This window comes from Meriones unguiculatus, chromosome 14, assembly GCF_030254825.1.
Source record: "Meriones unguiculatus strain TT.TT164.6M chromosome 14, Bangor_MerUng_6.1, whole genome shotgun sequence".
NCBI classification, from domain to species: domain Eukaryota; kingdom Metazoa; phylum Chordata; class Mammalia; order Rodentia; family Muridae; genus Meriones; species Meriones unguiculatus.
In genome coordinates this window covers 45,504,578-45,530,922 of record NC_083361.1, presented here as the reverse complement: position 1 = coordinate 45,530,922, position 26,345 = coordinate 45,504,578, and the positions used below count along the sequence as shown (strand labels likewise).

Sequence of the window (26,345 nt, the reverse complement as noted above, 5' to 3'; positions counted from 1 at the left end):
AAGCTATTGGGAATGCAAAATCACTCAGCTGCAAAGGTAAGGGTTTGACAGATTCTTACACACATAAATATGCTGTAAAATATGACTTGAGAGCTCATTTCTGGATATTCATATCAGAAAAATGAAATCATATTCCCATATAAGAAGTTGCACATTGATAGTTAGAAATGCTCTACTCATAATTGCTTGTGGTGGTTTGAATGAGAATGCCCCCCATAGACTCATAAATCTAAATGTTTTGATAACAGGGAATAGCACTGTTTGAGAATGACTAGGAGATGTAGCCTTGTTGGAGTAGGTGTGTCCTTGATGGAGGAGGTGTATGAATGAGGATGGGCTTTGAGATTTGAAAAGCTCACAGGAGGTACAGTTTCGTTCTCTCTCTCTCTTTCTCTCTCACTCTCTCTCTCCTGCCTGAGGATTGGGATGTAAAGTTTTCAACTACTTCTCTAACACTGCCTATCTGCTGTCTTGCTCCACACCATAATAATAGACTAACTCTAAACTGTAATCAAGCTTTCCAATCAAATGATTCCTTTTAAAAGAGTTGCCTTGGTCATGGTATCTATGGTGGTGGATAAGAATGAACCCCTTAGGTTCATATATTTGAATACTTACGGAATGACACTATTTGAAAGGATTAGAAAGTGTGTCACTAGGGGTGGCTTTGAAGTATTTATTTGTTTATTTTATAATTTATTCATTTTTGTATCCCATTTGTAGCCCTGTCCCTCATCTCCAACTGGTCCCACCCTCTCTCCATTTTTCTTCCCCCTCCCTTAGTCCACTGAAAAGGGGAGTCCTCCTTCCCTACTATCTAACCCTAGCCTATCAAGTCTCATCATGACTGCCTGGATCCTCTTCCTTTGTGGCCTGGTAAGGCAACTCCACCAGGGGAAATTGATCAAAGAGCAGGCAATTGAGTTCATGTCAGAGATTACCCTTGCTCCCTGTATTAGGGGTCTCACTTGGAGACTGAGCTGCCTATGGGCTATATCTTAACAGGGGTCTAGGCCCTCTCCATGCATGGTTCTTGATTGATGCATCATTCTCTGCAGACTTCCTGAGCCCAGGTTTTTTGGCTTTGTTGGTTGCCTTGTGGAGCTCCTTTCCCCTCCAAGTCCTTCTGTCTCCCCTTTTTCCATAAGACTTCCTGCACTCTGTCCAAAGTTTGACTGTGAGTCTCTGCATTTGCTTCTATCCCCTGGTGGGTGGAGTCTTTCAGTGGATATTTGTGGTAGGTTCCAGTCCTGTTCCCTTTCCTCCACTGCTTCCTGTGTCTATCCTGTTTGTCCTTCTGAATGAGATTTAAGCATTCTCCCTAAGGTCCTCCTTGTTGTTGAGCTTCTTTAGGTCTGTAGATTGTGATATGTTTATCCTATATTCTATGACTAATATCTTCTTATAAGTGAGTATATACCATATGTGTCTTTCTGCTTCTGGGTTACCTCACTCAGAACAATCTTTTCTAGATACATCTATTTGCCTGAAAATATCATGATTTCCTTTTTCTTAATAGATGAGTATTATTCCATTGTGTAAGCATACTACAATTTCTTTATCCATTCTTTGGTAGAGAGACATCAAGGTTGTTTCCAGATTCTGGTTATTATGAATAAAGCTTTTATGAACATAGTTGAGCAAATGTCCTTGCTTTATGGTAGAGCATCTTTCGGGTATATCCCAGGAGTGGTATAGCTGGGTCTTAAAGTAGAGCTATTCCCAGTTTTCTGAGAAAGCACTAGATTGATTTCCAAAGTGGTTGTACAAGTTTGCACTCCTACCAGCAATGCTTTCTCCACACAAACACCACATACAAAGTAATCTAATTATAAAATGGGGTACAGAGCTAAACAGAATTCTCAACAGAGGAATATCGAATGGTGGAGAAACACTTAAAGAAATGCTCAGTCTCCTTAGCCATTAGGGGAATGCTAATCAAAATGACCCTGAGGTTCTATCTTACATCTATCAAATGGCTAAGATCAAAAACTCAAGTGACAACACATGTTAAAAAGGATGTGGAGAAAGCAGAACCCTCTTCCATTGCTGGTGGGGTTTGAAGTATTAAAAGTCCAAGCAGATTCAATGGCTCTCTCTTCCTACTGCCTGCAAATCCGATGTAGAACTCTTTAGCTACTTCTCCAGCACTATGTCTGCCTGTGTGCAACAATGCTTCCCAGTCGTGATGATAATGGACTAAACCTGTGAAACTGGACTGCCTTGGTCGTGGTGTCTCTTCATAGCAGAATAATAACTAGATATTGCTAAAAGTTGGATAATATATAGTAACCTTCAAATGGGTGTAGCCCTGTAATAAGAGAATATTTAATTAAAAATTAGGAACTTCTGACATGTGTAATGTATTGAAAAAAAAAAAAAAAACTCCCAAGGCATTTTGCTAAGTGAAAGAAACCAGATTAAAAGGCAATGAGAAGTCTTTCTGAGAAGAAAAGCTCCCAATATTGTGAGGATGACTATGAGGAGGGTGACTCTGCGGAATGGCAGAAGTGTTTCATTCATTGATTATGTTGATGGTTACACAAATACATACGTATGTTTGAAATATATAAAACCAATGGGAAATCAGTAAAAGGAAGAAAAAAGTTCTATATGGTAAAATAGAAACAATATTAAGCAGCAGTACTTTCAATCGACTCTAAAGTAACAAATTCCCAAGGAAGTCCTGGCCAAAAAGCATATGCCTTGCTCTATGATTAACTACAAACCAGTACTGGGAGAAAAAAAAAAAACTCAACAAAGCTTTCTGTATTCACCAGCTCCATAAGCTGCTTCACATGGGCCAATGCACGGTTGCATAATTGCACATAGGAATTATAATTAATAATTAATAATAATAATTAATCATATTTGTGATTAAGACCTGTGGTCATGGGCAGTGGGAGGGTTTAGCAAAGGCCACGGGACAATATAGAAAACTTTCATGATCATTTTAACAACTACCATGGGGATAAAACACACTTTTATTTAGTCACTCAGGTCTTACGTGTTTACTGATACGTGCAGTAACATTCACAGACCAGACATGCCCCTGGCAGTTCACATGACCAAAAGACATGCATGGGCCACTAGAGTGAGTGCTCAGGCATTGCAAGCATGGGCCGAAGAACAGGTAAATTTTTAAATAAAAAACTGGACTACAGACTGGGATGTTGAGAGTAAATGTTTTAAAGCCTTTGGCCTGCTTGGAATTTTGCTTTGACATGTTCTATTCTTTTTTTCTAAGGCATTTGGCTTCGAAGTGTTCTAGAGGGCCTGTCTGTTGTGTGTTAGTTGACTAGGGCAACTGCTGACATAGTCAGGGCTACAGGATAAAGCTGGTGCCACACACTGAGTTTCTTGTTTTTGATTCTGGAAGCAGGTGATCATGTCCCTTTTCCTGGGCTCTGTGGTGTGGAGGAGATTGAATCCTTCTCATTCTGACAAGGCCCTACCCACTCTGACAATGCCCTCCCAATTCCTATGGAGTCTTTTGCATTCTGACAGGATCCCTTCTCTATACATTCTCAAATTAGTGATGGCCACAATCTTTATTTGGCATAATAATTGTGATATTTTGGTGATAGAATTGGGATAGTAATCTGTGATTATTCTATTATTATATGAAGAAAAATTGACAGCAGCTTTTACTGTTTAAATTTCTCTTCTTCCTTCTTTACTTCCCTTCCTCCCATCCCTTTCTCTCTTCTTCCTTTCATTTTTTTCTCTCTTTTTTTTGTGAGGACTGCTGGGCTAGGCTGGCCTGATACTCAGAGCTGAGCTGTTCTCTGGCCCCAGCAACTTCTTTTGCCTATGAGTTTGTCTGACTGTGCTAAGCAGTGTGCCAATAGAAGGGAACCACTGTAGGAGAGAGACTTTGTTAGAAGTTGAGAGGAGTGCCCAGCAACCACGGGCCTCTCTTTTTCTCAGAGAAGGGAGAAAACTAGGAGAAAATGATGTGTAAATCTTTTAGAAGTTACAGATGGATATATTAGGAGCCATAATTTTTCTTCTGTTTTGTCAAAATGCTCCACATGGTGCAGAACTCCCAGCTTATTCTGGCCTCATTAAGCCCTTTAATTACTAACACAAAGATAAGCTCAGGACCTCCACCAACACAGAGGCTCCCACAGGGAGGGTTCTGAGCAATTTCACCTGTTACATTCAGTAGAATTTCAGACATATTACCTTCATTGCCAATTATGAATCGTATAAAATGCTGATTATATTTAGAAAGAAATCACAAGAGTGCTTCTTCCTCTGCAGAAAAGATGGATGATTAATGCCATCACAAAGAAAGTTTATGAGAGAAAGAAAAACATCGCTCTGTGGGCGGGAGTATTGCACCAACACTTAGTCAAATGTAGACACAATAAAACATGTGCGCTGCTCAGCCCTACACCCTCATAACTGGAAGTCTCTGGCAAAGTTTCAGAATGGAGAGCAGGTTGGCAGCCCTTACCACAAGAGGATACTGGGATGGTGCTCTATGCGACAGGAAACTAGTGTGGCATTTGGACTAGTTCCTTTCTCTTCGGCTTCTGCCTCATGAATAGTTCATGAATATTCCACACAAAATTCACACATACTAACCTTTTTGTAAGGAGCAGAAGATGGACCACATGAAAACATTCCATGACAAACCTCTAAAAGCAAGACACAGAGAGGTGGAGTAGGAAATTAGTTCATACAGTTGCAAGCTAAGTCTAGACTGGTAGAGAAACCCAGATTTTTTTAAAGATGACAGGGTGCTGGAATATAATCTGAACCAGTGCCCCCATTTTTCAGATGGTGAAACTAAGGCTGAGGAAGGTAGGAGATGCAAGTGTTGGTAGTTTTCAAGCATGGTGCAAGAAGATGCTCTGCCCTGGGTCCCTCTTCACATGGCAGGACGTTGTACCTTGAAATAGTATCTATTTCTTCCCTCCAGGTCATTCTCAGAAAGGAGATGTTCCCTAGAGAATTGGGGGCTCAGTGACTGTATGGGTGCTAATGTTCTAGGCCTTTTATGGAAGGGTGATTACTGTTTCTGTCTCAGTAAATCTAGCCTCCTGGTGCAGAATACATCATCCACCAAAAGCAGCTTTTGGCAGCACTTCCTTGCTGTTCCAATTTCAAACATTTACTTTAACGTGTCAAATAAAGAGGAGTTGAACATAGAGAATGGTTGGGGATAGGTATCAGGAAACAAGAAAATAGCCTGCTGTGAAGGGCCCTTGTCTGCTCTGTTACAAGACAATAAAGTGCCCATTGAGGGGGGAGGGTAAATTGGGCTACCACAGTTCAAAAGAACTTTGACATGGGAGGAAATTTTGTTTTGATTCTTCAAATGCAGTTCTCCTATTCCAGTGTAGAAACAAACAGATAAAACCATGTGAACAATGAAGAGCTTCTCTCTGGTATATCCTTTGAGCAGAAGGTGGACACCATTTCTGAAAGGCCTCTCACAGGGCTGAGGGAAACTCACTTGCTCCTTGGCAATGCCTAGAGCCTTCACAGAGCAATGCCTCTCTGCTGTGACATGCAGTTGACATGTGAGTAAGTGGTTCTCAGAGCAACTCTGAGAATTACTAAACCTAGCCTGCTCTGCTGGCATGAATACTGGCCACTTTGATAGTGATGGCCTATCAGGTACTCTAGCCAAATCAGAAAGTGAATGTTGAAGGAGAGGAGTTAGCATTTACATGTTGCTGTATATGCCACTCTGGCTACTCACTTATCAAATACCAGCATGTTGAGTGTGTTCTTTATTCAGTAGAGCCATTTGTTCACAAACTGTAGGTCACACCAGATCCTGCTATCTGGAGGGGAACAGGGTGCTTGCTTCATCTAGTCTGTTCCCGAGGGATGCTGTCTTAGTCACTGTTCTATTGCTGTGAAAAGGCACCATGACCAAGGTAACACTTATCCAAGAAAGCATTTAATTAGTGTTTGCTTATACTTTAAGAGGGTTAATCCATCATCGTCAAGGCAGGCAGTTATGCTGATGGAGAAGTAACTGACAGATATATTCTCATTCACAGCAAAGAGCAAGATAGAGAGAGACAGGCTGGAACTTATGGGGACTTTGAGGTCTCTTTTTGTTTGCTTGCTTGTTTGTTTGTTTGTTTGTAAAAACTCTGTCAAGTTTTAATTTAATTTAATTTTTTATTTTTTATTAATTACAGTTTATTCACTTCATATCCCAGCTGCCTCATATCCCCTTCCCTCAGCCTCTCCCAATCTCACCCTCCCTCTCTCATCTCCTCCCATGCCCCTCTCCAAGTCCACTGATATGGGAGGTCCTTCCCACTTCCATCTTCGCCAGGACTGGCTGCATTGTCTTCCTCTATGGCCTGGTAAAGCTGCTCCCCACTGAGTTCATGTCAGAGACCGTCCCTGTTCCCCCTATAGGGAACTCACTTGAAGACTGAGCTGTCATGGGCTACATCTGTGCACAGGTTCTAGGTTATCTTCATGCATGGTCCTGGGTTGGAGTATCAATCTCACAAAAGACCCCTGTTCCTATATTTTTTTTTGTTTTGTTGCTCTCCTTGTGGAGCTCCTGTCCTTTCCAGGTCTTTCTATCTCAACCTTCTTCCATAAGATTTTCTGAACTCTGCCCAAAGTTTGGCTATGAGTCTCAGCATCTGCTTTGATGCCCTGCTGGATAGAATTTTTCAGAGGCCCCCTGTGGTAGGCTCCTGTCCTGTTTCCTGCTTTCTCCCTCTTCTTATGTCTGTCCCATTTGCCTTTCTGAGTGAGGATTGATCATCTTATCCAGGGTCCTCCTTCTTGCTTAGCTTCTTTAGGTATATAGATTTATTATGTTTATCCTATATTATATATGTCTAATATCCACTTGTAAGTGTGTATGTACTGTGCTTGTCTTTCTGCTTCTGGGATACCTCACTCACAACAGTGACATATCGTCTCTAAAGCCAAGCCTATTCCAACAAGACCCCATCTCCTAATCCTTCCACAAGACCTCATCAGCTGGGGACTAAGCACATAAATATATGAGCCAATGGGAGCCAATCCCATTCAAAGCACCACTGATGCTTTGCAGTTGTTTCCTCTTCTGTTGGTTGTTATATTGACCAGTGCTATCAACATAGGCCACTGCACACCTAATTTAGGAATTCCCACTAAGTCACCTGCTCAATGAAGCCTTTCTGTGTCTGTGAACTTTACATCCTGGGGGCCTTCTATCCCACGTGTCAGTGAAGCAGGCTGGGACTTTCCCATCTTACGAGCAGCTTGGAAAACACTGCTCACAGTGAGTCTAGCTTGTCTTTGTAGAACTTGTATCTGTGTAGGTTCATGTGGTTTCTAAGTAGGTTGCTCAAGTGCCTCTCTCACATATCAAATTGTGATAAGAGAAGGTACCATTTCCACACCTCAGGGGAAGCAGGTCCACCATTTGCTCGAAGGAGGAATGCTGAACTGGTTGGCAACATTCCAGAGAGCAATGTATTCAGTATCGAGCTTGTGGGTGTTCCTTCTGTATCAAAGAAAATAGACTTCTCTATTCTTCAAGGGAGGCAAAACAAAATGTCAGTGCTTTCCATGTCAAAGGTCAAGGTTATATCTTCATTTGGTCCTTTGTATCTATGGCCACTCCATTTGCATCTTGAACCAACTGCAGATCCTGCCATCTGGAGGGCAACATGGTGCTTGCCTCCTCTAGTCTGTTCTCAAAGGATGCTGTCTTAGTCACTGTTAAAGGCACCATGACCAAGGTAACTCTTATCTAAGAAAGCATTTAGTTGGAGTTTTCTTAGTTTAAGAGGGTTATGGCAGGCAGGCATGGTGATGGAGAAGTAACTGACAGATATATTCTCATTCACAGCAGAGACAGAGAGAGAGAGAGAGAGAGAGAGAGAGAGAGAGAGAAGGAAAGACACACACACACACACACACACAGAGAGAGAGAGAGAGAGAGAGAGAGAGAGGAACATCTCTGATGATGGCTGAGCAGAGCAAGTCATGGATCTATGAGTTTAGCAGAATGTTATTAGGAGTCATTTTATTGTTATGTTCTTTTAGCAGAACATTAGTATTTGGTTTTCCCCTAGGCCCATGACCTAGCTAGTCTGAAGTTCTTGGCCATCCAAACAGCATTGGATATGGGTTCCATCTTATGGAGTGGGCCTTAACTGAAATCAGATATTGGTTAGTTACTCCCAAACACTTTGTGTCACTATTGTGCCAGTGTATTTTGCAGGCAGGTCACCATTGTAGAGCAAAGATTTTGTAGTTGGAATGGTGTTTACCTTTTTCTTTTGGTAACATGTAGAGTAACTTTCGCTACTATGAACGCTCATCAGTAGGAGTGAAGGCTCTAGGTAACACCAACTTGACTTCTCTGTGTCCAATGATTTGTATAAGTGTTGCCTTCAGCAATACGACCATCAGTTGTGGAGAGAGTCAATAGCAATAGACTGAGCTGATTGAGGGCTCCCATGGGACTCCTTTGTCCAAGAACTCAATTAGATGTTATCCCATTCCTGGTACTAGAAACTTCATTTAGTGATGAGAGATGTCCAGTTTGGACTTTGTACCCCCAGTATTTGGTGATTTTATTTAGTACATCTTCTTATATGTATTTTAGAAAGCTTCTACTGTATTAGGTTTCCATATGACCATAAAAATGGCCTTTAGTTTTAGCTGGCACTACCCATATTCTCTTTCTTCCTCAGTCCCTCTTCTCTCTCGCTCTTTCCATCCCCATTTGATCATCTCATTGCACACCACCATAACTATCTATTCCAATGGTTCTCAACTTGTGAATCATGGCCCCTTTGAAAATTGAATAACCTTTTCACAGGGTTTACCTAAGACCATGAGAAAACATGGATATTTAAATTATGATTCACAACAGTAGCAAAATTACAGTTGTGAAGTAGCAACAAAATAGTTTTATGATTGGGGGTCACTACAACAAGAGGAACTATTAAAGGGTGGCAGAGTTAGGAAGGTTCAGAACCACAGATTCTATTTCCCCTTCCTAAGGAGATTCGTCTTTCCCCTCCTAGTCCATTATTATATAGTTAACCTCTGTGGTTATATGCATTGTACCTTTGCATATCAATGATGTAGCAGCTAACATCCACATATAAGTTAATATATACTACATTTTTCTTCCTGTGTTTAAATTACTGCAGGACGATTTTTTCTAGCTTCTTTTATTTACCTATGAATTTTATGAATTCATTTTTAACTTTTGAATAATATTCTATTGAATAAATCCACCACATGTCTTTATCTATTCATTCACTAATTGATATCTATGTTGTTTCTAAATTCAGGCTATTATGAATACAGCAGCAGTGAGCATAGCTAAGAAAGTGTCTCAGTAATATAATGAAAAATCCTTTTGGTTTATGCTCAAGGGTAGTATGGATGGATCTTGAAGTAGATCAATTCTCTGCTTCCTCGGGAACACTTATTTCCATAAGTTTGCACTCTACCAGCAATGGATGAGTGCTTTCCTTATCCCATATAGTCACTATTATGAGCTGCAGTAATTTGTTGTATTGATCTTGGCCATTCTGACTGATGTAAGATGGAATCTCAGAGTAATTTTGATTTGCATTTCCCTGATGACTAAGTATGTTGAACATTGCTTTAAATACTCTCAATCATTTGAGTTTTCTCTTTTAAGAATTCTCTGTTTAGATCTGTACCCAATTTTTAAAATTTGGGATATTTGTTTTCTTGATGTCAAGTTTGTTTGTTTGTTTTGTTTTTTTATATATTTTGGATATTAGCCCTCTAGCAAATATAGAGTTAGCATAAATCTTTTCCCATTCAGTAGCCAGGTACTTTGTCTGAATGATGTCATACAGAAGATGTTAAGTTTCATGAGGTCCCATTTACTTTAGTTTTTGTCTGCTTGTTTGATTGATTGATTGATTTCTTGCTTATTTACTTGGTTTTTGTTTCTAGACAGAGTTACTTTATGTAGCCATAACTCACTTTGTAGACTAGGTTAGCCTTGAACTGGGAGATCAACCTGGTTTTGCCTCCAAAGTGCTGGGATTAAAGGCAGGAGGTCCCATATTAAGTCACATTTATTCATTATTGTTCTTAGTGTCTGTGCTATTGGTAGTTCTGTTTAGAGAACCTTTTCCTGTGTCAAGGAGTTCAAGACTATTCTTCACTTTCTCCTCTATCAAATTCAGTGTATCTGGCCTTATTCTGAGGTCTTCAATACATTTAGAGTTGATAGTTGTGCTGGGTAATAAGTATGTATCTATTTGGATGCTTCTACATGTAACCATCCAGTTTTTCAGTCTAAGTTTTGAATCCTATTTTTGTACCAGTTAGACATGAGAGAATATATGAAAAGGAAACATACACACACACACGGTCATGCACACATATACATACACGTACTAACTTTCATACTTATATAGTTACTTATATCTCATACTTTGCATTGTGTGTTTTTGGGTTTAAGAACAGCTTGTTATACACATGCATTTTGGAGGCAGAAGTCATTAATTTGTAAGGGCATGTTTGGAAGATGAATGCAAGTCAGAGAGACCTTTGAGAAAGACCATCTATTTGCTGAGATGTTCACATTAACTTGAGTCTTATGGAGAAGATTTTTAATCAGCTTTTCCCATGGCTGCTCAAACCTCACAGAAAACTCAGATTTTCTGCTCTTAACTCCCTCTTCTCTGAAGGACTGTCTACCGATCTGCCCTGTTTTCTGTTTCTAAACAGATATACCACAAACTTTGCTACATATGAAGAATAAAAGTCTGTTCGGATACCTGGAAGCTCAGTTGAAAAGAGAAATACTTTTTCCACTGAAAGCTACTGAGTTCATGTTACGTAAAACTACTAAAATTATAATATTTAATACATAAAGGAAACTATGAAAGTAATCAAGCTTTTGAAGTTAAACCCCTAAGCCCACATTTCCCTAGCCCTCTGATGACTCTTCACAGTGTGACTAGAAAACATCCTTTGAGACAGACCAGGCAGAGACATTCCTTTTGTTCTGTGCTGCTTTCAGCCCTGTCCTAATTCTCTAATCATTACAGCAAAGTCATATCGGGCCTGTGAAGCCTGGAACAATAGCTCCCAACACGGGGCCTTTCCTGTTTGACCCTAACTACCCACCAAGCCACATATTAGCATCATGATTGCCATCAGTGGTTTTTCACTGTGGTTTTGTGCTGTTTATTTCTTGCTCCTCCTCTTCTCATCTTCAAATAGTGTTGAGAAGACTATTCAACAATGATGTTATTTTATCAGCTAGCATTTATAAATTACTGGCTCTCCATTACACAGCTCTCAGCATTTAGGTTTCCATTTCATCATTTCATTTCATTTACACTTTATACATTTAAGAAGGGGACATTATTTTTTCTCATTGATTAGAGCATTGGCTCTGACTTATCACACTCCTTGTCAAAGATTAGGTTTGCACAGACTGCATCATGTCCTAAAGTGTGTGCTCTTCTTTCCTCAACCTCCACCAGGCCGTAAATTCTTACTGCAATTTAAGTTTAATAAAACCATGCATCAAGAATTCCACCGTGCTCTTTGTTGATAATACCATTTAGCATTTGTTGGATGTGTATATGTTAAGGCAGACAGTGTATCAACTGCTCACAAAGGGAGGGTTGAGAGAAGTGAGAACAAAGAGTAAAAATTAACTTTTGACAAAGACAGCAAAGCAAGCCTGGCACTGTGGCACAAGCTTATAATCCCAGCACTCAAAGAGGCAAAGGCAAGCAGATCTCTGTGACTTTAAGGCCAGCCTGGTCTACAAGGCAAATCCAGGACAGCCAAGGATACACAGAGAAACTCTGAATTAAACACCCTCCCTGCCCCCACCAAAAAAAAAAAAAGACAGCAAAGTATATTGAAATTCACTTTTCTTAAAACTCAGAAGCCTGTGTGAATTGGATGTCTCCTTACTAGGAGGAAAGTGTTCAGGAACCAGACAAAGATGGTCAGATCACCTACTCTGTTAATATCTCATAGGTTTCAGATTCCTGGACTCCTGCTTGTTTCCTTTTCCAGCCTGAAAGGCTTTTCAGATTGACCATACATTAAGAAAAAGTATCTTTTCTCTGTTTCAGGAATACCAAATTGATATATTTTTTGCTCAAACCTGGACAGACAGTCGCCTTCGATTTAACAGCACAATGAAAATACTAACTCTAAACAGCAACATGGTGGGCTTGATATGGATCCCAGACACCATCTTTCGAAACTCAAAAACAGCAGAGGCTCACTGGATTACCACACCCAACCAGCTCCTCAGAATCTGGAATGATGGGAAAATCCTTTACACATTAAGGTAAAATGCTATATAGCTCTCTTTTGAGTTTTTAAAAGTATTTATAGAAACCAAGAAAGTATTGCTTGGTGCTATACCAACAACCCAGGAAATACAGAAATACTGTTTAAGACCTGGCTAGTGATAGACAATAGACCTTTCTGTCTCAGATATTCATCATTTTGGGGCTCAGGGTTGCAAAATACTTTCATGGGACATATAGGGGTACAGGAAAACCAAAGGTGAGAAATCCTTCTGGGTAGATACTCTCTCCAGAGTGCTGTCTTCACCTCTCCTTGAATGTCCATGTGGACTTCCAGGACTTTGACTTCTGAAGACAGCGCTTCCCTTATCTATACAAACATTATTCTATTGCACATTAGGCCAGAGAAGCTAAGGAAAGAAGGACCTTAAAAAGGCCTTTTAGTAGAACTCAGAACACTGTGTGAAAGGTCTGCCTCCTTAATAGAAGGGGAAAGGATTAAGGACCAGGAAAAAGGTGAACAGTCCATCTACCCTGTTACAGGTTTCATGTTCCTAGGTACCTGCTTGTCTCCTTCCCAGGTTGAAAGATATTTCATATTGACTGTAGATTAATGGTAAACAGCTTCCTTTGATACACATCGCTTTCCCCAGACTCCCTTAAGCATACTTTCTTCATTGCTTCTAAAGTTCTCCTTCATTTCGTATTCATTACAGAGATTTTAATTACGAGTGATCATGGCACTGTGGAGAAATTGTGATTTCTAACACTGGAGTTTTCATAGCACCAGTAAACACATACTGACATCAAAGTATGAAGGCAATATCATAGTTCAAGGGAAGCAAATTTCCACACAGGGACCAACAGAAAGTACAATAAAGAGCCACAGCAAAGAAGTTTGAGAAAGACAGAATTCTTCCGTAACAGGCTTCTCATCAATCATAAAGGGCTAGGAAGTAGACTCAGAAGAGAAGCTGATCCTGAGCAAAGCAGCACTGAGCCTGGCTGGTCCTGGATCCCTTATTAGAATGTTGACACACATGGCACATGAAATGTGCTCACAGAGTACAGCTGCCACCTGCCTGGGGCAATGCAGAGAAGTGTCCAAGAAAGAAATGCCATGTAAATAGATGGATTTGGCCTAATTCTTGTGTGGACCAACATACCAGTTTCAAGTGGAAAGGTTTTATTAGGACAAATTGAAACAGTGGCTTGGAAAGCAACAGCCACTGTTTTCCTCCACTGTGACTTGGCTTGTGTTTCCAGGGACCATTGGAGTATTACTAGAATTTTCTCTACTATTGGTAGTTCAAAGCAAAATAGAATATCACAGTAAGAAAGCAACCAAAGCATCCCAGATAGTGAACCAGAGTGAGGATGATACTGTGTCATGACATCACCCACCCCCAAGCCTACTGTCTGATGTTTACCTACCTTGGAAGCCTTGGCTATGCTGTTGCTGATCCCAAATGATGCTGGTCTCTTTCACAGGCTCACCATCAATGCAGAGTGCCAGTTGCAACTGCATAACTTCCCTATGGATGCGCATGCGTGCCCTCTGACCTTCTCCAGCTGTGAGTACACAGGGACTGACACCTGGGTGGGAGTTTTGGAGCTGTACCTGGCTGAGCTGGATCTGCTTTCCAGTGTACAGCTGTATTGTTGGTAACACTGCTACTAAACAACCAGAGAAAACCAGTAACGCTTGTCTCTAGGCTTTATTACACAGAATGTTGCAAAGCAGGTAACTTTGATTAAGGAGTGAGTGTCTCTTTACTGAAAGTGATATTGAAGGATTCAAAGCTTAATGGTGCATTCATTCCCCAAGGGGACCAATAATAATGATCTAGACCTATTTATTGGAATCTTTTGTCACAATTTTTAGATTTAATATTTTAAAGATTTGGCTTTTAATGAAGGTCAAATCTCCCCTTTGAATGTACTTGGAGCAGATGGTGATTGATTTGGATGATTCCTAACAGTAAGTGCATGATCACATCCAAAAGGAAATATCAAATATCAGATGCATTTGCAAATGTACAAAGCTTTCAAGTAAAGGTCAATATGGAAATGCATCATTTGAATTTATGGTGGTTTATTTTAAATGTATTAATCGCAAGCACTTACATATGTATGCATGACTCATAAACACTTAAATAACTATATTGGCTTTCTTTAAAACTGAATATAAAATATGTCTGTCAAATCTGAAGAAATCTCAGACAGACAGACTGTGGCATCAGGGGACAGACACTTTAGAATTGGTTCTAATTCAGAGAAATCCAAGATGCAATACAGAATTTCACTGACCTCCTAGACTTGTTTAGAAACAACAACAATAGCAACCCTCGTGTAAAAAATAGTTCATAAGTTTACATTCCCACCAGCAAATGAGAGTTTCCCTTTCTCCACATCCTCTCTAGCATGTATTGTCACTTGAGTTTTTTCGTCTTGGCCATTCTGTTGGGTGTAAGGTGAAATCTCAGGGTCTTTTTGATTTGCATTTCCCTGATGACTAAGGACATTGAACATTTCTTTAAGTGTTTCTCTGCTATTCTATATTCCTCTACAGAGAATTCTCTGTTTAGCTCTGAACCCTGTTTTTTTTTAATTAGATTATTTGGTTTGTTGGTGTTTAACCTCTTGAGTTCCCTATGTATTCTGGATATTAGCCCTCTGTCAGATATATGGTTGGTGAAGGTCTTTTCCCAGTCTGTAGGCAGTCGTTTTGTTCTGATGACAGTGTCCTTTGCTTTACAGAAGCTTTTCAGTTCCATGAGGTCCCCATTTATTGATTGTTGGTCTTAGAGTCTGTGCTGTTGATGTTCGGTTCAGGATCTTGAAGAGACAGGAGTTCTACAAGGAGACTAACGAAGCCAAAAAATCTGGGCCCATGGGCCCATCTGCAAAGACTGATGAATCATCTAAAGACCATGTGTGGAGAGGACATAGACCCTCTGCTTAGATGTAGCCCATGGGCATCTCAGTCTCTACGGGGTCCCCGAGTAGAGGAACAGGGGCAGTCTCTGGCATGAACTGAGTTGCCTGCTCTTTGATCACCTTTTCCTGGCAAGGTGACCACAGTACTAGGCCACAGAGAAAGAGGATCCAGACAGTCCTGATGAGACCTGATAGGCTAGGGTCAGATAATAGGGGAGGAGAAACTCCCTTATCAGTGGCTAGGGGAGTGGCAGAGAGGGGAAAGAGGGAGAGAGGGTGGAACCAGGAGGAGATGAGGGAGGGGACTACAGCAGGGATACAAATTGAATAAATTGTGATAAACAATAATAATAATTAAAAAAAGAATAGTTAATAACTGGCTGAATCTAAACTTCCTGTATTTGTTGATGGCACAAATATCTGGTACCCAGCACTTAAATATGCATAACTCTAGTGTGATAAATTCACACAAAGATCATTTTTGGCTGTTGTTCTCTATAAGTCAGAGGATGGCCAACTTTCCTTGCAGTCTTGTGAGCTGCTGGAGTACATGTAGACACATAGCATGATTCGGAGTGATTTGTACAGGCTGTATTTATCACAGGCCAGCTGTGTCTGCTGGTTTTTCTAATGTGTTGACATGCTATTAACTCATCTACTGACTTTTTTTTTTCTTTTTATTCTGAAGACAGGGTTTCTCTATGTAGCCTTGGCTGTCCTGGACTAGCTTTGTAGACCAGACTGGCCTCGAACTCATAGAGATCCACCTGCTTCTGCCTCCCTAAGTGCTGGGATTACAGGTGTGCAGCAGTGCACAAGCTCTATTGAGTTTTTTTAATATAAGTTGTTATTTTATACTACCAGACTTTCCATTTGCTCCTTTTTCTAATTTTCCACTCAATCTTGGATTTCTTTACCAAAGTTTCAATGACTTCTATTTTGATTTTTTTTTTAATATTCATCTCTGTGGGACACATTTTTGCACAATTAATTGCTGCGTCATTTGTAATCTTGAATTAATGTTTCCGAGGAACTCTTCTCAGAATTTCTTCATGACTTTTATTGAGGCCTTCTGCTTTCTAAGTATGCATTGAACTGAACTAACCTTGTACCCATCTTCACATCTTTGCAAGTGATTCCCATCCCTAAACCATGGTAATTATTGATGTGGTTTGGATCACTGCAAGTTAGATGAGTGATGCAGAATTTCATAGTTAGTGTCTGGCCTCCTTTACTCAGCAGGATGTCGCTATGAGTAATGCATGTTGGCACTAGTTAGTAGTTCATTTTTCTATCACTTTAAAGTTTAAGCCTGAGAAGCCTGGGTTAAGCATATGGTGTGAACTCAAGTCTATATATCCTCCTTTAAATTTCAGCCTCCAGAATATAAATTCCTAAGTTAGAAAAGCACTTTTACTCTTAAATCCCTTCACAGGCAAGGGTGGATAGAAGTCTCCTTTTAGAGAGTCTTCAAGAGACCTCCAGCTGAAGGCCTTTTGACTCTGGAATCCTATCTTCTTCCAAGCCCAGCCTTGGTCCTGATCTTGTTCCTAGCCTGGGTGGAACCCCCAGGCTCCCTGAGGAATCCAGCACAGATGGCAGGGCCCTGAGCACTCCAGCTTAGTCATCTCTTTAACTTTCCTGTTTCTTCCTCTCTCAGTTTCTCTTACACCCTTATGCTTTTAAAACCCATTTAACTATTTTGCAAAATCATTTAAGGCTTCCATTCCAGGACAGGATCATCTATGTATGACATTTGCTTTATTTTCAGAGGGAAAATAACTTATAGAAATAAAATAATTTTACTATGTAAAGGAATATATGTGCATTTTATATATATATTCTCTCCTGACACTAGTTGGTAATTAGAATAAAGTACCAGTGAGCAGTCTCTTCTAATTTGTGAGACCAGAGATAATTAATTCTGTGTCTGGTGTAGAACTATTATGAAAAGTGGTTACAGTGAATGTAAAGAATGAGTAACTAAGAGTCATATAAAGGGATATATGAATTTATAACATACGTTAAATGTTTAAAAATTATTTTAAAAAGGTTTGATGTGTGACTGTTTTGGCTGCATCTTTATCTGAGAACCATCAGGGTACCTGGTAAACATGATGGAGGTCAGAGGGTGACCTATCTGCCTGGAACTGCAGTTACAGGTGGTTTTGAGCCACCTTGTGGGTCCTGAGAATTGAATTTGGGTCTTCTGGAAGAGTAGTATTCACTCTTAGCTGTTGAGCTGTCACTACAGCCCCTATAATCTCTATCTTGGGATGCTTTGGAGAAAAACAAGTTAAAAGATAAAATATGTAGAAATTGTTATTTTTAATATTTTCCTTACACTTATTTTGAAAATAGTTTATGTCCTTATTGGGTTTCTTTTGGTTAAATATCAGCATTATGAGAAATATCTTCTTCCCTGCTTGGTTGATTAATCAGAGTATATTACTATGAACATTATTTCTTTTGTGGTTTAATTTCTGGAACCTGTATGGTTTTTGAAATGCTGGTGGAGCTGATGTGCAACAGCTACAATGTATGGGTGCTCTTCAAATCAGAGTAGAAAATATGTCCACATGTATTATTAGGTTAAGAACACCTAAATTACAGGTATATTGATTGCAGCTAACAGGCTGAGCACCGTAACTCAGAAACAAAGTACTCAGTTCCCATTTCCTCTCTTGGTGATCATGAGACTGGATGGTTGCTTTGGATGCTGCCGTGGCCCAGAGTTAAAAGAACCACGTGGATGCAACACTCTGGGCAAGAGCCGGATATTTTGGAAGGTGTTTTACAATTGTATATCGCTTACTCAGTATCGTAAGGTACAAAAAAATTAAGTCTAACCCTCATGAGAAATGTGTGTGTGTGTGTGTGTGTGTGTGTGTGTGTGTGTGTCTGTGTGCGTGCATGCTATGTGTGTCATAAGTATAGAGGAAAGCAGCAGCAGGTGTGTGGAATCACTTCTATCCCTTCCTTTACACGGATTTCTTTTTTTTATTTTTTATTTTTTTATTTTTTATTTTTTTATCAGTTACATTTTATTAACTCTGTATCCCAGCCGTGTCCCGATCCCTCATTCCCTCCCAGTCCCTCCCTCCCTCCATCATCTCCACCGTGCCCCTTTCCAAGTCCACTGATAGGGAGGACCTCCTCCCCATTCATCTCATCCTGTTTTATCAGGTATCTTCAGGACTGGCTGCAAAGCCCTCCTCTGTGGCCTAGCAGGACTGCTCCTCCCTTCGGGGGTGGGGAGACCAAAGAGCCAGTCATTGAGTTCCTGTTAGAAATAGTCCCTGTTCCCCTCACTTTGGGAAACCAATTGGTTACTGAGCTACCACAGGCTACATCTGAGTGGAGGTTCTAGGTTATATCCATACATGGTCCTTGGTTGAATGTCAGTCTCAGAAAAGACCCTGTGCCCAGATATATTTGGTCCTTGTGGAGCTCCTATCCTTTCCCCATCAGACTAACTCCCCTTCTTTCTTATGATTCCCTGTACTCTGCCGAAGGTTTGGTCATGAGTCTTTGCTTTGAAAACACTGCTAGTTAGAGTCTTTCAGATACGCTCAGTAGACTCCTGTCATACGTTCAATGCACATCCCATCTGTCTTTCTAAACGAGGATTGATCATCTTACCCCATGTCCGCTCAATTGATTATCTTTTTTAGGTGTATAGATTTCATTATGTTTATCATATCTTATAGGTCTATATAAGTGAGTATATCCCATGTTTGTCTTTCTCCTTCTGGGATATTTCACTCAGGATGATCTTTTCTAGATCCCACCATTTGCCTGCAAATTTCATGATTTCCTCCTTTTTGATTGCTGAGTAGTATTCCATTGTATAAAAATACCACAATTTCTGTACCCATTCCACCCTTGATGGACATCTGGGTTGTTTCCAGGTTCTGGCTATTACAAATAGAGCTGCTATAAACATGGTTGAGCAAGTGTCCTTTTTGTGTACTTGAACAAACTTTGGGTATATACCTAGCAGTGGTATAGCTGGGTCTGGAGGAAGCACTATTCCTATTTGTCTTAGAAAGCGCCAGATAGCTTTCCAGAGTGGTTGTACCAGTTTACATTCCCACCAGCAGTGGAGGAGGGTTCCCCTTTCTCCACAACCTCTCCAGCATGTGTTATCACTTGAGTTTTTCATCTTGGCCATTCTGATGGGTGTAAGATGATATCTCAGGGTCGTTTTGATTTGCATTTCCCTGATGGCTAATGAGGATGAGCATTTCTTTAAGTGTTTTTCTGCCATTCGAAATTCCTCTGTTGAGAATTCTCTGTTTAGCTCTGTTCCCCATTTTTTAATTGGATTACTTAGATTGCTGCTTTTCAGCTTGTTTAGTTCTTTGTATATACTGGATATTAGTCCTCTGTCAGATAAAGGGTTAGTGAAGATTCTTTCCCAATCTGTAGGCAGTCGTTTTGTTTTGATGATGGTATCCTTTGCTTTACAGAAACTTTTCAGTTTCATGAGGTCCCATTTATTGATTGTTGCTCTTAGAGCCTGTGCTGTTGGTGTTCTGTTCAGGAAGTTGTCTCCTGTGCCAATGAGTTCTAGGCTGTTCCCCACTTTTTTTTTCCAATTGATTTAGGGTATCTGGTTTTATGTTGAGGTCCTTGATCCACTTTGACTTTAGTTTTGTGCAGGGTGATAAATATGGATCTATTTTCATTTTTCTGCATGTAGACATCCAGTTGGTCCAGCACCATTTGTTGAAGATGCTGTCTTTTTTTCCATTGAATGGAATTGGCTTCTTTGTCGAATATCGAGTATTCATAGGTGTGTGGATTTATTTCTGGGTCTTCTATGCGGTTCCATTGATCCTCCTTTCTGTTTCTATGCCAATACCATGCAGTTTTTGTTACTGTTGCCCTGTAGTACAGCTTGAGATCAGGAATGGAGATACCTCCAGATGATCTGTTGTCGTACAGGATCGTTTTGGAGATTCTGGGTTTTTTGTTTCTCCATATGAAGCTGAGAATCTTTTTTTCAAGGTCTGAAAAGAATTGAGTTGGTATTTTGATGGGAATTGCCTTGAATCTGTAGATTGCTTTTGGCAGTATGGCCATTTTCACAATGTTAATCCTACCAATCCATGAGCACGGGAGATCTTTCCATCTTCTGATATCTTCTTCGATTTCTTTCTTCAGAGGCTTGAAGTTTCTCTCAAACAGGTCTTTCACTTGCTTGGTTAGAGTCACACCAAGGTACTTTATGTTATTAGTGGCTATTGTGAAGGGTGTTGTTTCGCTAATTTCTTTCTCAGCCTTTTTGTCTTTGGTATATAGGAGGGCTTCTGATTTTTTTGAGTTGATTTTGTATCCTGCCACTTTGCTGAAGGTGTTTATCAGCTGAAGGAGTTCTCTGGTTGAATTTTTGGGGTCGCTCATGTATACTATCATATCATCTGCAAATAGTGACACTTTGACCTCTTCCTTTCCAATTTGTGTCCCCTTGATCTCCTTTAGTTGTCTTATTGCTCTGGCTAGGACTTCAAGTACTATGTTGAAGAGATATGGGGACAATGGACAGCCTTGTCTTGTCCCTGATTTCAGTGGGATTGATTTAAGTTTCTCTCCATTGAGTTTGATGTTAGCTATAGGCTTGCTATATATTGCCTTTACTATGTTTAGGTATGTGCCTTGTATCCCTGATCTCTCCAAGACTTTAAACATGAATGGGTGTTGGACTTTGTCAAATGCTTTTGCGGCATCTAAGGAGATGATCATGTGGTTTTTCTCCTTCAGTTTGTTTATGTAGTGGATTACATTGATGGATTTCCATATGTTGAACCACCCTTGCATGCCTGGGATGAAGCCTACTTGGTCATGGTGGATGATATCTTTGATGTGTTCTTGGATTCGGTTTGCAAGTATTTTATTGAGTATTTTTGCGTCAATGTTCATAAGAGAGATAGGCCTAAAGTTCTCTTTTTTTGTTGGGTCTTTGTGTGGTTTAGGTATTAATGTGACTGTGGCTTCATAGAATGAGTTTGGTAGTGTTCCTTCTGTTTCTATTGTGTGGAATAGCTTGAGGAGAATTGGAGTTAGCACTTCTTTGAAGGTCTTGTAGAATTCCACGCTGAAGCCATCTGGTCCAGGGCTTTTTTTAGAGGGGAGACTGTTAATGACTGCTTCGATTTCCTTGGGAGATATAGGGCTATTCAGTCTTTCTACCTGATCTTGACTTAGTTTTGGTAGATGGAATCTTTCAAGAAAAATATCCATTTCATTTAGATTCTCAAATTTTGTGGCATATAGGCTTTTGTAGTATGACCTAATAATTGTTTGGATTTCCTCAATGTCTGTGGTTATGTCCCCATTTTCATTTCTGATTTTGCTGATCTGGATAGTTTCTCTCTGCTTTTTAGTTAGTTTGGCTAAGGGTTTGTCTATCTTGTTGATTTTCTCAAAGAACCAGCTTTTTGTTTCATTGATTCTTTGGATAGTTTTATTTGTTTCTAGTTGATTGATTTCAGCCCTTAGTTTGATTATTTCCAGCCGTCTGCTCCTCTTGGTACACGGATTTCTTTATTCACTGATTCATCTCATGAATCCTCTGTGTATTTTTATTACAATTTAAAAATGAAACAAACGCTGTAGTCATTTGATCAAAGGGGATATACAAAGGGGAAATAAGCACATAAGAAAGCTACAAATCATTAGCAGTTAGTTATAATATAAGGTAAAATATAAGTTAAAATCAGGAAGAGCTATCACTAGAAATGGTTAGAATGGATGAAATACAGACCAGCGGTAAGAAGATGGAAGGCACTGGACAGTCTGTTGAATAGAATATACAATGGCAGAATATAGAAAACAATTTAGAAGTCGCTTCCAAAACTACAGCCATACTTGGAAAACTAAATAATACACAGTTAGACATTGACCACTGAGAAGCAAAGTATATAATCATGTATTCATAACAAGCTACTAATGAATATTCATGAAGATCTACCTATGTTATCCAGACAGTATTGCTTTTCTTTCCTGGATACAGGTTCTCTGTGTACCGCAAGTCTGCACTGAATTTTATTTCCGCAGCGTCTCAGTGCTGGGACTCTGGCATATACTGTCTTGTGCAGATGCAACTGATCCTTAATGGAAAGCATCCTCGTGCCTGTCAGTGCATGGGCTGGTGAGAAAGTTGCTCTTAGATCCTTAAGCTGGACTATTCAGGAACCAAAATACGCCAGGCACTGATTTGTACAACAAGCTGAATGCAAATCATCAGAGCCCACTCATTTGTATTTCTATGTATTCTTGAAGTAACTAGGAAGTGAAAGCCAAGGTTGACTGACTCTACAGAAACATGCGCTAAATAATTGGAAAGAAATTCTGTTACTGAATAGAAATCTATAATTTTATTAAGAGGACTATGCCTCTTAAAGCTTCAGTGCAATACATATGAAACAACTAGATTTTGGCCTCAAAACTGACAAGTTAGTCCTAAACCCTTCAAGAATACTGCAAAAGCTCCAGAATGTCCAAAATGCTCTTTCTTGAAGAACAAAATTATACACCTCATTCATGTGGCTTCAAACCTACTAACCAGCTACAGTAACCAAGTCAGTGCACTGACACCATCGGAAAGATACACATACTGATCATGGAATGGAACTGAGAGTCTTGAAATCTAGAAGGTATATTCATGGTTAATTAATGTCTGAAAAGGCTACCACAATAATTCAGTGGGAAAGGATAGGCACTACTGAGATGCTGGCATATGTATGTGCCAGAGAAGCAAGTTGCTCTCCAAAGTCAAGCTAAGCAGTCCTTGGAAGATAATGAGTGTGGGTCCTTGTGACTGTGGGTCAGCTGATGGCAGCTTAGCTGTGGAGCCAGAAGTACAAATAAAAAAAGGAAAAAAAATAGAAGAAGTGATTGCCATTGTGTTGAAAACTGTCACATCACAAAGGACACTATCAAGATAGTGAAAGGTCAGCCTCCAGAAAAAAAGAAATGGCTGTGTGTCACACATCTGGCAGCAGCATGCCAAGGAGAAACGGCATCTGGTTATTCATCCAGGTGCACTTCTCTGCTCAGTTATGAGAAATTTCTCTAAAGGAAGGAAATATGCTAACCTGTTGTTGGCTGGAAATTAATTTTTCCCTTTATAACAGTAAATTTCACACTTACCAAAATTGTCTGACTGTTATATGTATTTTGTTTTCCTCCTAAGTATTCTTCAGGAAGGAGAAACAGATGCAGAAAAGCAGCAAATGTCAGTCAACATTCAGTGTTAGCCTCCAGGAGACATCAGGGAGTGGAGGGGTCCATGATCAACCACATGTTACGATTGTTAGCCAGCTGCGGCTAAGACAGAGTATTGCTGTGAGATTGAGTCTCTCACGAATGCCAGGAGCTACACCCATAAAGTTTGATTTGTGACTTCCTAAATATGAGCTTTACAAAATGATGCCAATAGACATGCCAACATTCATGGGAAGAGCTCAAGAGGCTTCAAGCCTACAGAAAGAACTAGAGCAACCAAGAAATGCTGATAGAGGAAGAACCAGTCTGACAGGGAGAAAAAATGGTCAGTCTTGGAAACATACAGACTGAGCAAGTTATATTTACGTGTGTGTGTGTGTGTGAACACACATACATATATAAATGTATAAATATATATTTAACAACAATTCATGACAAAAGAGGCCAGGAAATTGAAAAAAGAGCAAGGGTGAGTATATGGGAGGGTTTGGGTGGAAGGAAGAAAGGGAGCAAGGAAATGGTATAATTCATTATACTATAACTTCAAAAATTGAAAGAATAAAGATTAAAACTATTTTCTCAGATAACTTTAATTTTTAAAAGAATATTATATTCTGAGTTTTTCTAGGAATGCTCTCAGAATTTTTCAAAATTGGCAATAAATTTAGGAATATTAAATGCAGAACTGAAACATTTCAAGCTTAAGAAGCAGGCTCACTCCTCCACACTCTCTGCCAGCCAGGAGCTCTCCATTCTCTCTCTGAGATGTGTCGTAGCTTCCTAACTTCTAACGTTCAGAGTTATATTTCTTATTCTTCCACAATAACTCAGGCCAGTGCTACCTCTTTAAGATAAGCTTCCAGCCATAGGTTTCCTTTGAGATTGTCCAGATTAGAGACCGGGACAAGAGTGGCACATCAACAAAGCTCATCACCCCTCATTTCACTGCTGTTCTCATTGCTCTCTGTGACAAAATATCTGACAACAAAAACAACGTAAAGAAGGACAGCTTTATTTTAGCCATGGATTGGGATGCAGTCTCTAATGGAAGGGAATTCATGGTGGCAGAGCATGAGGGATCTGCTCACACTGGATCTGTAGACACGGTGCAGGGAGGTGAAGGTAGTGCTCCTGCATCTCTTCATTCCACGACCCTGCCTACTGGATGAGGCTGCTCACATTCAGGATGGGTCCTCCTGCCTTAGTTAAGATGCTCCAGTAATACAACCACACTCAGAGGCTTATCTCCTAGTCTATTCTAAATCCTGCAAAGTCGACAATCAGAGTTAATCAGCCCAAACCCAGGCTTTGACAAATGTGACACCCAAACACCACTTTTAAACCATAGCCTTCCACCTCTGATCCTTATAGGAACATAGCCATCTTCTAATGCAAAGTACACTCAATCCAATTTCAGTCTCCAAAGTCTTTTACAATCCCAATAATGATTGAAAATCCAAAGTCTTTTCTGAGACTCACAGAAATGTAACCATGAGTTCTGATAAAATAAAAAGTTACACACATCCAATATATGGTGGCACAGAATAAACATTTCCAGGCCTAAAGGGAAGAATGGGGCATAGTAAGGAAAGATCAGACATAAGCAAGATTATAATACAAAAAAAACCCAAACGCTACAGCTGCATGTCTGGCACCTGGCACTGCAACCTGCTTGGGTAGTCCCACCCTTCCTCTTTTGACAGCTTCATGCAATGTCACCACAGAGCCTACTTGCAGGAATCAGATTGGATCACACATTGCCTGGCCTTAAAAGCTTTCTAGAAGCTTGGGGGAAAAGCTCCACGGCCCTATAACTTAATCACTTATGCTTGTGAACCAAGTTCTGTGTGAACGAGGCTGCCATGTGCACATCTCTTCACGACTCTGACAAATGTTAGTTTGTGGGATGTTCTCAAGTCATCTCTGAGGGTTAACGGCCCAGACAAAGTGCTTAGTGTCCAGCGAGGTGGGCCATCAGACAGGTTGTCTTCCCCAGCAAGTGGGGTGTCCTTCGCAGGCTTGCTGACCAGGGAAGGAGAGAACTGGTGCTCTTTGAAAACTCCTACATTAGGAGAATTAATCACCAAACAGCAAAAGATACCACTTTATGCCAGCAGAAGCCCTGTATACTGAAAATTAAATACTCGGGTAAGAAGATAGGCATGCTTTCCTCCCATGAGCAGACTGTCTTTCAAGCAGTTCTTTTTGTGGACATTCCTGAAATGCCATCCTTGTAGATATGCATACTATGTGATGTGTCATACCAGCTTCAGTGAACTGACATGCTTGTGGCATGGCTGAGAAGAAGTCTGATTCCTTGCAAGTCCCCTGAGACAGGCACATGAGCCTTGTTGGGTAAAATGTCGAATGATTTGTGAAAGGTTTAGTGAAAATTGGCTGCTTTCTGTACCCTACAAGATCTTCCTGTGTAGCCACCACAGCCAAGCAGTCCCTTGAGAGAATCCAGCGGCAGAATAGAAACTGCCAGTGTCAGTCACACTCACCCCTCTGTGTGACACAGTTGGCTACATTGTTGTCTAACTAGAAGACTGTAAGAGTATCACTCACTGAAGTTCCTTCCATCATGGTCGAACTTACTGTCTCCTGCCTTTGAAATGGGTGAGGGAGCTTAAAGGGATATTGACAGATGATGAAAGTTTCCTGACTTAAAGTACCAGTTGTGTGTGCTCAAATTAAGGATGCTAAAATATTACTCTTGGAGGCTTGGAGAGAGAGAGAGAAAATTCAGTTTCTGTGCCCAGAGAACTTTTTTCTTTATTCCATTTATTTATTTGTTTAATCACTTTTAGCCTGATCATAGCCCCTCCCTCCTCTCCTTCTAATCCCTCCTAAGCCACTAGGTAGGAAACTGACCAAAATGTTAAGTTTTCTTCTTTATCACTGTCA

General features: G+C 40.2%; 1 protein-coding gene across 1 annotated transcript in view; it reads left to right on the top strand.

The window, feature by feature from the left end:
* Gabrg3 (gamma-aminobutyric acid type A receptor subunit gamma3) overlaps positions 1-26,345 on the top strand; it is a 642,783-nt gene that overhangs the window by 349,046 nt on the left and 267,392 nt on the right. The window contains exons 4-5 of the mRNA XM_060367236.1: positions 12,084-12,304; positions 13,758-13,840. Of these exons, the coding sequence (XP_060223219.1) occupies positions 12,084-12,304; positions 13,758-13,840 (304 nt within the window). The remainder of the gene's footprint in view (positions 1-12,083; positions 12,305-13,757; positions 13,841-26,345) is intronic.